This window comes from Phocoena phocoena, chromosome 2 (genome assembly GCF_963924675.1).
Source record: "Phocoena phocoena chromosome 2, mPhoPho1.1, whole genome shotgun sequence".
Classification (NCBI taxonomy): domain Eukaryota; kingdom Metazoa; phylum Chordata; class Mammalia; order Artiodactyla; family Phocoenidae; genus Phocoena; species Phocoena phocoena.
Window position 1 is genome coordinate 171,442,418 of NC_089220.1, and position 15,040 is coordinate 171,457,457.

Below are 15,040 nucleotides of genomic sequence, written 5' to 3' on the forward strand. Positions count from 1 at the left end.
TCATCCATTTTATTGGCATAAAGTTGCCTGTAGTAATCTTTCATGATCCTTTGTATTTCTGCATTGTCAGTTGTTACTTCTCCTTTTTCATTTCTAATTCTGTTGATTTGAGTCTTCCTTTTTTTCCTGTTGAGTCTGGCTAATGGTTTATCAATTTTGTTTATCTTCTCAATGAAACAGCTGTTAGTTTTATTGATCTTTGCTCTTGTTTCCTTCATTTATATACTGATCTGATCTTTATGATTTCTTTCCTTCTGCTAATTTTGGGGGTTTTTTTTTCTTTCTTTCTCTTAATGCTTTAGGTGAACGGTTAGGTTGTTTATTTGAGATTTTCTTGTTTCTTGACGTAGGACTGTATTGCTACAGACTTCCTCTTAGAACTGCTTTTGCTGCATCCCATAAGTTTTGGGTGGTTGTGTTTTCATTGTCATTTGTCTCTAGGTATTTTTTGATTTCCTCTTTGATTTCCTCAGTGATCTCTTGGTTATTTAGTAGCATACTGTTTAGCCACCATGTGTTTGTAGTTTTTACAGTTTTTTTCTTGTAATTGATATCTAGTTTCACAGCATTGTGATCGGAAAAGATACTTGATATGATTTCAATATTCTTAAATTTACCAAGGCTTGATTTGTGACCCAAATATGATCTATCCTGAAGAATGTTCCATAAGCACTTGAGAAGAAAGTGTATTCTGCTGTTTTCGGATGGAATGTCCTATAAATATCTGTTAAGTCTATCTTGTTTAATGTATCATTTAAAGCTTGTGTTTCCTTATTTTCATTTTGGATGATCTGTCCATTGGTGAAAGTGCAGTGTTAAAGTCCCCTACTATGACTGTTACTGTCGATTTCCCCTTTTATGGCTGTTAGCATTTGCCTTATGTATTGAGGTACTCCTATGTTGGGTGCATAAATATTTACAATTGTTGTATCTTCTTCTTGGACTGATCCCTTGATCATTATGTAGTGTCCTTCTTTGTCTCTTCTAATAGTCTTTATTTTAAAGTCTATTTTGTCTGATAGGAGAATTGCTACTCCAGCTTTCTTTTGATTTCCATTTGCATGGAATATCTTTTTCCATCCCCTCACTTTCAGTCTGTATGTGTCCCTAGGTCTGAAGTGGGTCTCTTGGAGACAGCAGATATATGGGTCTTATTTTTGTATCCATTCAGCCAGTCTATGTCTTTTGGTTGGAGCATTTAATCCACTTACATTTAAGGTAGTTATTGATATATATGTTCCTATTACCACTTTCTTAATTGTTCTGGGTTTGTTATTGTAGGTCTTTTCCTTCTCTTGTGGTTTCCTGCCTAAAGAAGTTCCTTTAGCATGTTTTGTAAAGCTGGTTTGCTGGTGCTGAATTCTCTTAGCTTTTGCTTCGCTATAAAGGTTTTAATTTCTCCTTCGAATCTGAATGAGATCCTTGCTACGTACAGTAATCTTGGTTGTAGGTTTTTCCCTTTCATCACTTTAAATATGTCCTGCACAGTCCTTTCTGGCTTGCAGAGTTTCTGCTGAAAGATTAGCTGTTAACCTTATATGGATTCCCCTGTATGTTATTTGTTGTTTTTCCCTTGCTGCTGTTAATATTTTTTCTTTGTATTTAATTTTTGTGATTAATATGTGTCTTGGCATATTTCTCCTTGGATTTATCCTGTGTGGGACTCTCTGCGCTTCCTAGCCTTGAATGACTATCTCCTTTCCCATATTAGGGAAGTTTTCAACTATAATCTCTTCAAGTATTTTCTCAGTCCCTTTATTTTTCTCTTCTTTTTCTGGGATACCTATAATTTGAATGTTGGTGCATTGAATGTTTTCCCAGAGGTCTCTGAGACTCTCCTCGATTCTTTTCATTCTTTTTTCTTTATTCTTCTCTTTGGTATTATTTCCACTATTTTATCTTCCAGGTCACTTATCTGTTCTTCTGCCTCAGTTATTCTGCTATTGATTTCTTCTAGAGAATTTTTAATTTCATTTATTATGTTGTTCATCGTTTGTTTGCTCTTTAGGTCTTCTAGGTCCTTGTTAAACATTTCTCATATTTTCTCCATTCTATTTCCAAGATTTTGGATCATCTTTACTATCATTACTCTGAATTCTTTTTCAGGTAGACTGCTTATTTCCTCTTCATTTGTTTGGTCTGGTGGGTTTTTACCTTGTTCCTTCATCTGCTGTGTGTTTCTCTGCCTTCTCATTTTGCTTAACTTACTGTATTTAGGGTCTCCTTTTTGCAGGTTCGTAGTTCCCATTGTTTTTGGTGTCTGCCCCCAGTGGGTGAGGTTGGTTCCATGGGTTGTGTAGGCTTCCTGGTGGAGGGGACTGGTGCCCGTGTTCTGGTAGATGAGGATGGATCTTGTCTTTCTGGTGGGCAGGACTGCATCCAGTGGTGTGTTTTGAGGTGTCTATGTCCTTATTATGATTTTAGGCAGCCTCTCTGCTAATGGGTGGGGTTGTGTTCCTGTCTTGCAGTTGTTTGGCACAGGGTGCCCAGCAATATAGCTTGCTGGTCGTTGAATGGAGCTGGGTCTTAGTGTTGAGATGGAGATCTCTGGGAGAGCTTTTGCCGTTTGATATTACGTGGAGCTGGGAGGTCACTCTTGGACCAATGTCCTGAACTCGGCTCTCCCACCTCAGAGCCACAGGCCTGACACCCGGCCGGAGCATGAAGACCCTGTCAGCTACACGGCAGGGATCAGCTCCACGGACTGCAGGGGCCTGTAGGGGCACCCAGGTGCCAGGGGGGGACCATCCTCCCACAGCAGCCTCTAGGGTAGGGCCCATGTCAGACCACCGGGATCTACTGAATTCTTGTAATCAAAGACAACTTGGCACACTTATGTCCCCTTTCCCCCCTTTATCAAGTACTAACATGCCTATATCACAATGTGAAATAAATCTTCGGTGTTTTCTGCTAATTTATTTCTTTAACAGCAATCTATAGAGCATGAACACTGTGCCTGACACGGTTCTTGGTGTTAGGAAACAGAAACAAAACAGACCAAAATCCTGCTGTCATAAAGCTGACTAGTGAGGCAGGTAATACATAAAACAAATAAGTAAGATATATAGTATGTGCCTAGTAACCAGGATTTATTAAAACCTTACATTTCAATAAAAAGACAAACAACCTAATTCAAAAATAGACAAGGGACCTGAATAGACAATTCTCCATAGAAGATATACAAATGGCCAAAAAGCACATAAAAAGATGATCAACATCATCAGTCATGAGGAAAATGTAAATCAAACCACAAAGACCACTTAGCTGCAACTAAGAGTCCACATGCTGCAAGTAAGAAGTCTACATGCTGCAACTAAGAGCCCGCAGGCTGCAACCAACACCCAGTGTGGCCAAAATAAATAAATAATATTTTTTAAAAAAATCTATTTTTGGGGGAATTCCCTGGTGGTACAGTGGTCGGGACTCCTCACTTTCACTGCCAATGGTGTGGGCTCAATCCCTGGACAGGGAACCAAAATCCCGCAAGCTGCGTGGTGCGGCACGGCCCCCCCGCCAAAAATAAATCTATTTTCAAGAATGAGCGGGAGAGAGAATCTTAATGAAAAGGGGGAAAGGACGGGGTTGAGCTTTTAGAAAAGGTGGCTAGAGAAGGCCTCACTAAGGAGGTGACACTTGAATGCTGACCTGAAGGTAGGAAGGAATCCTTTATACAGACATCTGAATCAAGATCCTAAAGGGAGGGCTTGCCTCACTTTTGAGGCAGAGGGACGGCCACCGTGGCCAAGCAAGACAGGAGGGGAGAGTAGTAGGAAATGAGATTAGAGGGCAACAGGGAATCTGATTAGCAAAGGAAGGGCCTAGGGGGTCATTCTAAGGACTTTGGCTTTTACTCTTAGTGAAAAGGGAGCCAATGACGTGAAGTGACTTACATTTTAATGGGCTCCTTTTAGTCCTGAATTGAGAAGCTACTACAGACCCATGAAGGGCAACAGCATGGTCTAGTCATCAGTTAGGAAGCTAGAGCAATGACGGAGGAAAGAGAATTCTCCAATTTGTCTTTCAATTCTTTCAGTAAGTTTTCAGTTTCTCTTTCGTCCTTCAAATGTTCTGTCCTTATTGCCTCCATAATTTCATGGATATAATAACTTCTCTTATGGTTTTTGGTTTTTTGAAGTTTTTCTTTGATGCCTTCACTGTCTCTAATCTTTTCGGTTCCTTTTTCCTTATTTGCTTTTATTTCTGTTTTTCTTTTTCTTTTTTCTTTGGCCAAGCCACTTGGCTTGCAGTATCTTAGTTTCCCAATCAGGAACTGAACCCGTGCCCCCTGCAGTGAGAGCGTGGAGTTCTAACCACTGGAATGCCAGGGAAGTCCTTGATTTCTGTTTTTCACGTTAGCATTCCTCAAATATCTGATGATCCTTGGTGGTCTGCTAATATGTGGAAAAACTAAAAAGCACTGTCTGTGTGGGCAGGACTTGGAAACCTCACTGTGAGATTATTTGGTTGGGCCGTTTCATTGCAGTATCTTGACCTGGTCAATTTGGCCAAAGAAAAATAAATTGCTTTAATTATGAGTGGGTACATTCAACAAGTGCAAAGCTGCTGAGATCTAATCATTAAAAACACACATCTCATGAGGCTTCTCACCCCTCATCTATCCGAGCCACTCTATCACCAAGTCCTGTCAGCTTAACTCAGGTATAAATCTCTCAAATTTATATGCAGTTGATCCTTGAACAATGCAGGGGTTGGGGGTGCTGACCCTCACTCAGCACCATCGAAAACTCACATTTAACTTATAATCGGTCCTATGTATCCATGGTTCCTCTGTATCCGTGGTTCCGCATCCACGGATTCAACCACCTGGGGATCCAACCAACTGGGAAGTGTGTAGGATTTGCTATGGAAAAATAATCCGTGTGTAAGTGGCCCCGCTCAGTTCAAACCTGGTGTTGTTCAAGCTGTACTTCTATCCATCTCTATCATCATTCCCCTGGACCAAACTACACTTTGCTCACCAGGAAGACTACGGGAGTCTTGTTCACCTACTCCTAGGATATCCTTCAGTGTCTGTCTTCCACAATTGGCCAGAGTGACCTTTACAAAGTGCATTTTTAGTCCTGTTCCCTTCCTTCATATCTCCCCCCCAAACTACTCCCACCGATTTTTAAAGTCTAGTGGCGGTCCTTACTCTTAGAAGAGAGTCGCGTGGGCTGCCTACCTTTGCAGCCTCCTCCCGCCCCCGGCCCCGCCCCCAGTTCTCAGCGCTCCCGCTCTTCTCTCCATTGTTCACACCACAGTCCTTTCTTCTATGGCTGTTTGCTTACTCCAACTGTTTCTTTAAGTAGGGAATGCTCTTTTTTCCCTCTCCCTGTAGTTTCATCTTACTGATGCCTCAGGGCTCACTTTCAACATCAATTCCTCAAGGAGACGTTCCTAATCTTCCTTAAAGCTTTACAGACCTGTGTTTTGTTAGCATCCATCACAGCTGTAATTTTATAAGTGTGACTCTTTGATTAATGCCTTCCCTGTTAAAATGCACACTTCCATAAAAACAGGTGCCTAATCCTTTCCCTTACCATGTATTCACAGCACCCTGCATAATACCAGGCACATATTATACGCCCTGTAAATATCTGACAAGTGGGTTTATACGTGAAGGCAGAGAACTGCAACTATTACCACCTCCAGTGTGTAAGTCACATGAAGAAGGTGACTGCTTTTCAAAGGCATTTTACAATGCCAAATTACAGACTGCCTTGAAAACTGTGACCTTTAAAACATGTTTTACTTCATCGTAATCAGGACAAAGAAATCAGCACACAAAATACATTTCCAGACAAACAAACACACCAGTTTTACAGAAAAAGATATAAACATTCATATTAAGGTCTGGGGCAGGTGGGGGGCCGGGAACAAAACTCTGTTGTTCATTTCAGGCCAAGAACATAAAGTGAACCTACCTACCAGAAACAAAGAAACCAAAAATCAAACAGAATAACAAAAACAAAGCCATAGCTAAAATTACTTGTGCAAATACATAAATATCCAAGAAAGAATGACCAAATAATGGATCTTGTTGTAACATAAAGAAAAGCAAAATTGACAGTATTTTCTATATGATAAAGACTATATAAATACTGCTTCATTTAAAAAAATTTAAAATTGGACCTAGTAAATGCTATCAAGTATCATCAATGTTATTTACCATTTACATGTTCTTCCAGCTTTTGAATACTTTATTTCAAAGGGAAAAATTTTTTACCTGTAACTCTATAAAGATAACATGTTCAAGCAATCCAAATTCAATTGTGCTAAAATTCACGGAAAAGGAAGTACCCGTGCTTTTAAGAAGCTTCAGAGTGAGTCATGAGGACATATTTTTAGAAGATATAAACGTCACTGGAACCCAACTGTAGGAAATTCGTGCAAAGGCTTTATTCATTAAACTAATGAATTTCTCTACAGTACGTGCCAGTCTATATACCAGATGGGGAAAACACAAAGGTAAGTATCAAAACAATCAGTACAAAATTTAAGAGTTCTAAAAGAGAGATAAGGTATTTGGAATACCTGGTCTTTATGATTTATAACAGTAGAAGAACCTGAAATCTTAACGTAAGCTTTTCTATAATCACTTTACGTGTGTGTACACTTTCCTATCAGGATTATTAGCAGCTTCAAGGATGCAAATACATGAAGACAGATTTTAAAACCCTGACTGACATCCATGGTGTACGCTGAGTGTGTTTTGTCAGGTCCACAACTGGTGTGGCAGGGTTTTTAAAGTTTTTCTATGTACTTCATGGCTCAATTCCACTTTTCAATGCAGTGGCTGGGGCCTACGGATAAGAAGATGAATGAGAGAGTCCGTGCCCCACGCAAGGCTCACTGCTGACCACGGGCCATGCAAAGAAAGGCGCGGGTAGTAGCAACGGTGCCTCATGTGATAAATGCAACAGCACAATGGACCCACTGCTATGGGAACAAAAAAAATACCAGGACAGGTAGGTAAGGAGTGTCTACTCCATAGAAAGGTGGGTATCATTCACTCCCATGAATCTCTCAACACACCTAACATTTCGATGTTTGAAAACAAAATGTCTGCATATTTACATAGTGCAAGTGACACTGTTCCTTCTATTAACCTCCCGTGAAACCTCTTCTGCTGTTTTGACAACAAAATCATTTCTTAAATATCAATCATAAAATTTAAGGTTTAAAATATTTTTATCTTACTATCTTTTATATTTGACACGTATAGTTTGATAGAATTTATTAGTTTTCCTAATGTTAAAGAATAGGGTTGGTGATAAAAATAATAATTGGCTTGAAAATACATTTCTGTATGTGAATTGGAATTGATTTCCTTTTCTGGAAATTTGTAACACTTGACACTAAAATGAGTCAAATGATGAAATCCTCACAGGCAGGAATTAGTTGTTTAGGTTCTGTAGTTTACATTTGCTTTTAACTTCTTCCTTTCTACTTCAGGAGGAAAATATATAGCAAAAGCTGTCAGACGAAATGTAACAAATCAGTATGGTCTGTACTCTTACGGTTGTATTTTATAGCTTTCCCTGTTTAAGGAAAGGTAAGTATGTTCCTTTCACTAAATCCACTAGCTGGATGTTCGCCAGCACAATAAAAGTGAATACAGTAATAAATAATGAAATAGATCCACAAAACTTAGCACTGTCAGTTCAGTCTTTGGTACAATTTATACAAATCATACTTCTTACAGACACAAATAAAGTACTTTAGCAAGTACAAGCTGAAAAAGCACGTTGAGTAATCAGGAAAGTGCAACAGAATTAAGAAACATCAAAAATAGAATTATATATTTTCTTCCTTTAGTCCAACATCTAGCAACTCTATGTAGGCATACCAGAAATGTTTAATAAATGTAGAATAATGAAAACGGCAATGATGATGATGACAACAGCTAAGATATACTGGGCATTTAACTTGTACTAGGTACTGCTAATTGTTTCCTATTTAAGCCTGACAACAATCCTAAGAGCAAGGCACTATTATTAAACCCTATTTTAAAGACACGGGAGAAGAGGCTGAGCCATGTTAGGAAGTGGCATGGCTGGGATTCTAACGAAGGCTGTCTGACTTCAAGGCTCTTAACCACTCAATTGTGGAAAAAGAAATATTATAAAGGCTGGGATTTAGCAACAGTTTTGTTCCAAGAATTTTATAACAAACATATTCAAATGTATTTAATCTATTTCAATATTGTAATACTGTATCTACTAAAACTGTAGGAAATATTCCATCCTGAAAGAGCAACTGACTTGTATACCACTGAACTATTAATAGATTTTAAAATGCTTTTTCCTAGATGTTATAACTAAAACTATTTTATACCACGTAAGTTAGATTCTTATCCTCTCTGCAAAAGAGTAACCCAAAACATTTAATTTCAATTATTTTCACCATAACACAAGTGATTTCTGTAAAAAATCAAGAGCCAAAGTTCTAAAGTTGGAAAAGATAAAGAAATTATAAGTAAATCATGACTGATTTTACTGAAATGATTCCAAAACCAAAGCAGTACAACAGTACGTCCTTTAGTATTAACTTTTTAGATTTTGAAACAATCCACTTCACAGTGGGAATACACTGAAGTCTGTACAAAGATCCAAACTAAACATGGACTTATATTACTTGTTTGCCTGATGTCATACTTACAAAAAAAAAAAAAAAATCCTGCAATAAGCATACCTTGGCAAAAAATACGGTGAGGTGAGTTTCACTGCCGACAATCCAAATAGGGAATTTTGGAGATTTCAAGTAAGAACCAACCTAGAACAAATGTAGCAAAATAAATAAACAAATGAAAATTTTATACTGCCTGTTAAATATCTGCCAACGAATATCTGAAGCATAACTGAAGTGTCTAATTCATATTGAAAGGGAATAATGGATTGTGCCAGAATGCCTTACCCATAACGGTCAAATGCTAAGTGTAAAAATGAATGTTATAAAGGCTGTCAGGGCTAAGTTTTTACTGCACCTTCCACTAGAAGAATAATACAGATTTAACACAGCTAGAAAGAATTAGTTTAGCTCTAAGAATCATTCTCAGGTTTCACTAAAGATCCTAGATAAAATGACCACTTCTAGAATTTCAGATTGGTACCTCAAACCCTGAAACTATAACCTTGACAACAATTATCAGGAAAATAATTATAAATTAACAAGTGAGTAGATATATGAATAAATAGGGGGAAAAACCTTAAGAACATTCTGTCTTCAAAGAACCTGGGGCAACACAGTAATCTCTCTAAAGCAAAACACACACTCCCAAACATTTAAGAATATAAAAGAATCCTGTCATTTGATTCTTCATGGTAGGAAGTAAATTCAAAGTTTTACAGTATGAAGTCTCTTTAAAATATGTAAGAAGTTATACTTTATAGCCTGCCTTCGAGGTTATATATTTAATATAAAAATGACAGTACCCCAAATTTGAGAGTATCATTTTTTTGTGCGTGACCGAGAAAAAAAAGCTTAAAATTCAACAGACTTGTGAACTCGGATCACGTTCACATGAATCACCCACACTCTTAGATGGACAAAGACTCTGACAACTAACCTTACCAATCACATGTGCTGAATTTTCTTTTCTCACACAGACTCCCTAGAACTGGAAAATTCCAAGTGGCTGCTCGCAGCAGTCAGGGCCAACTATTCGCCCCTAACCAGCCAAAAGCCCTGCTCTGGTGCCCGGCTTTCAACCACCCTTTGGAACTGACTGCTATCATTAGGAGGGAAATGGGAAAGAGGCAGGTACTCTTGTATTCGGGGATCGTAAAGCTAGTATCTTTGACCTACGAGGACAGGGAGGGATGAGTGGATGTGCTAACAGCAGTGGTGAACCATCAGAGGAGGAAGGATGGTTTGAGGACAACAGAAAAGTGTTAACAGCACAAGGACAAAGAAACAGGAAAAGCTCCGGTCACAGTTCAGAGTGAAGGGATTTTAGAGGTGTTCAGTGCAAGGCCTTCCACTTTACATAAGGAAGCTGCGAACTCCACAGGACCTGTGCTTGGCCGGAATTCAGACAGCTAACTAGTACAGAGCTGGGGTCAAAGCTCAGGTTTTATAATTCCTCATGTGGCAGCTTTCTGTTACATCACGCTGCCTCTTGTAGTGAAAAGTTCAGGTGCTGTTTAACTTCTCCTTCAGAAAAAGTGTGTGTGTATATATATGTGTATGCATTTAAGGTAGAAGTAAAACATGAGGATAAAATTACAAACAGTGGGATCAAAGGGTAAATGAGTGCTGAGCTCACGAAGTGTTCGTAATAAGAAAAATAAATAAAAGAAGGCATAAATGGAGCAACCACTTTGGAAAACAGTTTGACAGTTCCTCCAAAAGCTACGTATATAACTACCATATGACCAAGTAATTTCACTCCTGGGTATACACTCAAGACAAATAAAAATATGCTCACTAAAGACATATATTAATGTTCATAGCAGTATTATGCATAATAGTCAAAAATCAGAAACAAGCCAAATGTCCATCAACTGATAGACAGAAAAATGAAACTGATATAAACTGATATATCATACAATAGAATATTATGTGGTCATACAAAGGAATGAAGTACTAATACATGTTAAAACATGAATGAACACTGAGAACATTATGCTAAGTGAAAGAAGACAGACACTAAAGGCCACATACTGTAGGATTCCATTTAAATGAAATGTCCAAAACAGGCAAAACTGCAGAGACAGAAAGTTGCCAGGGGCTGGGGAGGAACGAGGAGGTGACAGCTAAAGGGTTTAGAGCAGGAGTCCCCAACCTTTTTGGCCGGTTACGTGGAAGACAATTTTTCCATGGACCGGGGTTGCAGGGGAGTGGGGGGAACGGGGGGGGGGTGGATGGCTCAGGCGGTAATGCGAGCAATGGGGAGCAGTGGGGAGCGGCAGATGAAGCTTCGCCTGCTCGCTCGCCCGCCGCTTACTTCCTGCTGTGAGGCCTGGGGTTTGGGGACCCCTGGTTTAGAGGATCTTTTTGGAGAGAGGAAAACATACTGAAATTAGATAGCGGTCATAATGGCACAGCCCTATGAATATATGAAAAACCACTCGATAACACACTTTAAAATGGTGAATTTTATGCATGAGTTATATATGAGTTTTTTAAAAGGTGCACAGCCAAAAGCACTGAGTTACCTTTTATCTCGCACGTGCGCGCGCACGCGTACAGGGGCAGGAGAGGGAAAGAGAGAGAGAGAGACCTAGAGAGCCCGTGAGAGAGACTGTTTCATTTGTCTTAATGAACACATATGAGCAAAATGATATGAAAATGTTCATTTCAATTCTGAAGGGCAATTTGCTACACTATCAAAGAACAGGGAGGTGTTCAGATCAGATTCACAAAACTAATACAAACACAATTATTCCCTTAATGCCATTTCTCTAAATGTTTGATGATAAGTGAATGTATATATATTTTCAGAAGGATATCTACAGTTATATACAGATGGGCACCAGAGTGTAAGACAGAGTGTTTTTTTTGTTTCTGTTTTGTTTCTTTTTTTTTTTTTTTTTTTTTTTTTGCCGTACGCAGGCCTCTCACTGTTGTGGCCTCTCCCGTTGCGGAGCACAGGCTCCGGATGCACAGGCCCAGCGGCCATGGCTCGCTCACGGGCCCAGTGGCTCCGCGGCATGTGGGATCTTCCCAGACCGGGGCATGAACCCGTGACCCCTGCATCAGCAGGCAGACTCTCAACCACTGCGCCACCAGGGAGGCCCTGTTTTGTTTCTTTAATGCTGTCTTAACTCAGCTTTGAGGCCCTGACTGGGGGCTGGTCAATTCCCTTAAAAAAGACAGCTCATAAGTCCAAACCCCAGACACCTGACATGTCTCCCCACCCCAGGCCACTCTGCATGGCCCTAATCACTCTGGAGTCAGGCCCCAGACAAAAGGGACAACTCCCAAGCCCAGAGCTCACCCAAACTATTCAAACCAGCCAGGTCACAGGGAGCCCAGGCAACCCAGCTAACTTCATCCCAATTTCCACACGTAAGCTGCTCCCTAGGGCTGCAGCCTGCTGTTGCCTTGTCCCCAGGTATAATTCTCTTCTTGGCCCTGCCTGGTAGCATTCTCTTGTTTGGAGCTGTAGGTCACAGAGTTCTGCCTTTCATCTATCTGAGTATCAGTGTGCTGTATCCCACCATTAAAAATATCTTTAAACCTAGAAAACACCATAGTTACCGCTAGAACACTAGAGCAGTAACACTAGGTTGGCACTAGAGCAATAATACTGGAGTAACAGGAGAATATACAGCAGCTAATGACTTCCCACTAAGATCTTGGGGATAAAGCAGACGTTCCTCTGTTCTATCTAACCGTTAAAGAAAAGCAAATGCACATATTTAGAAAATTACAATTCTGGTGAAATTGTCTGCTCATTCATTCAACAAATATTGACTGAGCATCTAATATGTACCCAGAAAGACAATGTGCCTGCCTTCAAAGAGTTCATATTCCATTAGGGACAACAGAAAAACAAATTCAAGATTAAAAAGAAGATAACTAAATCAATAAAAAAGATCACTGCAAAGTGATTATTCCTATGAAATAATGTGAAAGAGTCACTGAGGGAATGGTCCAGGAAAGGGTCTTTGAGGCACAGTCTGAGGTAGAGTCTGAAGGAGAGCGTGAGCCATCCATTTAAGAGCTGGAGTATTCCAGGCAGAAATGAAGTAAGTACGAAAAGGCTCACCAGGCAGGAAAGGGCCTGGCGTGTATGAAAAACTGACAGGAGACCAGCATGGCTGGAGCACAGCAACCAACTCTGGAAGGACAGACAGAATCCAGACCATCAGGGCCTTAAGGCCACAGGGTGAAGATTTCAAAGTATATCATCTTCACACCCTATCTGCCTGCAAAACACACACCACACACTTTTTAGAAAACAGCTTCACTGACGTATCTTTGACATACAAAAATTGTATGTATTTAAGGTATACAACTTGATACCTGGATATATGTACACACCGTAAAAAGATCACCACAATCAAGCTAAGTAACATATCCACCGCTTCTGTGTGGTCACCATTTTTTACGTGCACACACACTTTTAGGAATATGAGCGTCTGCGGGTGTGCTGGGGAGGAGATGCAGTTTGATTCTCCAGTCGCTAGGCTGCCTCAGAATAGCTTTACCTTGTGTAATTAAAGTCACTGAAAATGTAAGAGTTGCTACTGTTTGACAGTACAATTACTACTAATGAATAAGGGCAGGATGACACCTATTTGATTATTTGATCATCATATCCCTGTCACCCCTGTCCAAGTGTTGTCATGAAAGAGGAATGCTGTCTGGTAAAAAAGAAAGGGAGGGGAGGAAGGGAAGGAAGGCAGAAAGGAAAAAAGAAAGAAAGACACTGTTACTGTTACTAAAAATAATCAACCACTGCTATGGAACCACCATTCTAAAATGGAAAAGAATATGAGAGCTACTTCCTTCTTTCCCCAAAATCAGAACATCTTATTAAGCGCAAATCATTAACGATTTAAACTCCATTTAAAACTATCTGGAATATCCAATAGGTATTTCAGAATGTGCAGGAAAGCTATGAAATATATATCAAAAAACGAGAGTTTCATGGCAGTTCCTAATTCTAGCACATGTGTTAAAGAGTCTAATGCTGTGAAGTGCTTGGATTTTGTTTCTTAGTGTGAAATCAGTTTTCAGATGAAAAAGACAAGTTAGAATTTCAGGCATTTAGCAGACTCTTTTTCTTTGCCTGATAAAGTATTATCAGTTTTTTCAGCGAAGCATACTGTTAGTGAGGAACAGACAGGGCATTCTTTCCCCTCAGTTTACCCAAAACTGTATTTATATTCGCTAATGGATATCTGTTTTTATAAATTATTTCATGCTGGGTTCTGCCCCCGACCCTCAAAAAGGAACAAGCCTCAAAAAATAAGGGGACTCAGCATGATCAGCCAGCTTAACTCCATCCTTGATAAGCCTGTCAGTTCAGGAAGGGTGGTCAGAACAGAACTGAGAGTACACACTGTCTGTAGTAAGCTAAAATATGTTGTCCCACGAGAAAAATGCTCTCTGCAACAGTGGACATGTGAATAAAAACCATTCCAAGTATCTTAAAAAGCAACTTACCTTACAGTATCTTAAGGCTTCCATTAGTGTTAAGAATCCTACAGCTGCTTGTTCATGTATACCAAGAAGTTCTGCAACAAAAAAGTTAGCACTGCACTAGCACATAAATCTGAAAAGCACCTCAGTGTAAATATGTATGTAAACATATATATATTCTACACCAAAACTATACTTTAAAGCTCAGCATATACTTATTGTTAGGAGTTGATTGTTAGGAGTTCACATCAAGTCATCATGACAGTACTGCTCATTATAAAATACCATTAAATTAGGTAGTGGGTAATGTGATCCTTCAGATGTACATTAAATGTATTTATAAAACTTTATATTCAATGTTAACTTTTGATGGACATTTGATACCATTCCTCTCTCCCATAAACAAACACAAGCAGCATGCTTAAGACTGGGGAAATAAGGATGAATAGAACACAGTAACTGCTTTACAAAGGCTAAGAGCTTATCAAAGGAGGCAGATGAAAATACTTGTGCTCTCTGTTTATATGAACACACACATCCTATAGTATTAAAGCATCTGCTTACTGTGTTAGGGAAGGCGTACACAAGTGGTAACATCTGAGTTGAATCTTGTAGCATATGTAGGAATTTTCCAGGCCAAGAAGAGGATAAGAAGAAAATTCAAAGCAGAGGAAATGGCAAAGAACTATGATAAATCAATGTATCTAAGGGGTGAAGAATTTGTCAAAGCTTCCTTAAAGGTTTCTAGCCTGGGGAACTTGATAAATGGTGATTAACTAAGGGAAAGAATTAAGAAAAAGTAGGTTCTCAAGTGGCGTGAAGAGAGAATATGAGTTTGGTTTTAGACAAGCTAGGATTGAGGCGCCATTAGGACTTCTAGCTAGAGATGGATACACAACTAGAAGTAAGGCTCAGGAACACGGAATAGAAATCAGGGTTGGATGTC

General features: G+C 39.4%; 1 protein-coding gene across 1 annotated transcript in view; it reads right to left on the reverse strand.

Annotated features, from left to right (window-relative positions):
• The window catches only part of MINDY3 (MINDY lysine 48 deubiquitinase 3), a 94,846-nt gene that overhangs the window by 43,775 nt on the left and 36,031 nt on the right, over nucleotides 1-15,040 (reverse strand). The window contains exons 9-10 of the mRNA XM_065871856.1: nucleotides 14,119-14,189; nucleotides 8,695-8,775 (exon numbers count right to left, since the gene is read on the reverse strand). Of these exons, the coding sequence (XP_065727928.1) occupies nucleotides 8,695-8,775; nucleotides 14,119-14,189 (152 nt within the window). The remainder of the gene's footprint in view (nucleotides 1-8,694; nucleotides 8,776-14,118; nucleotides 14,190-15,040) is intronic.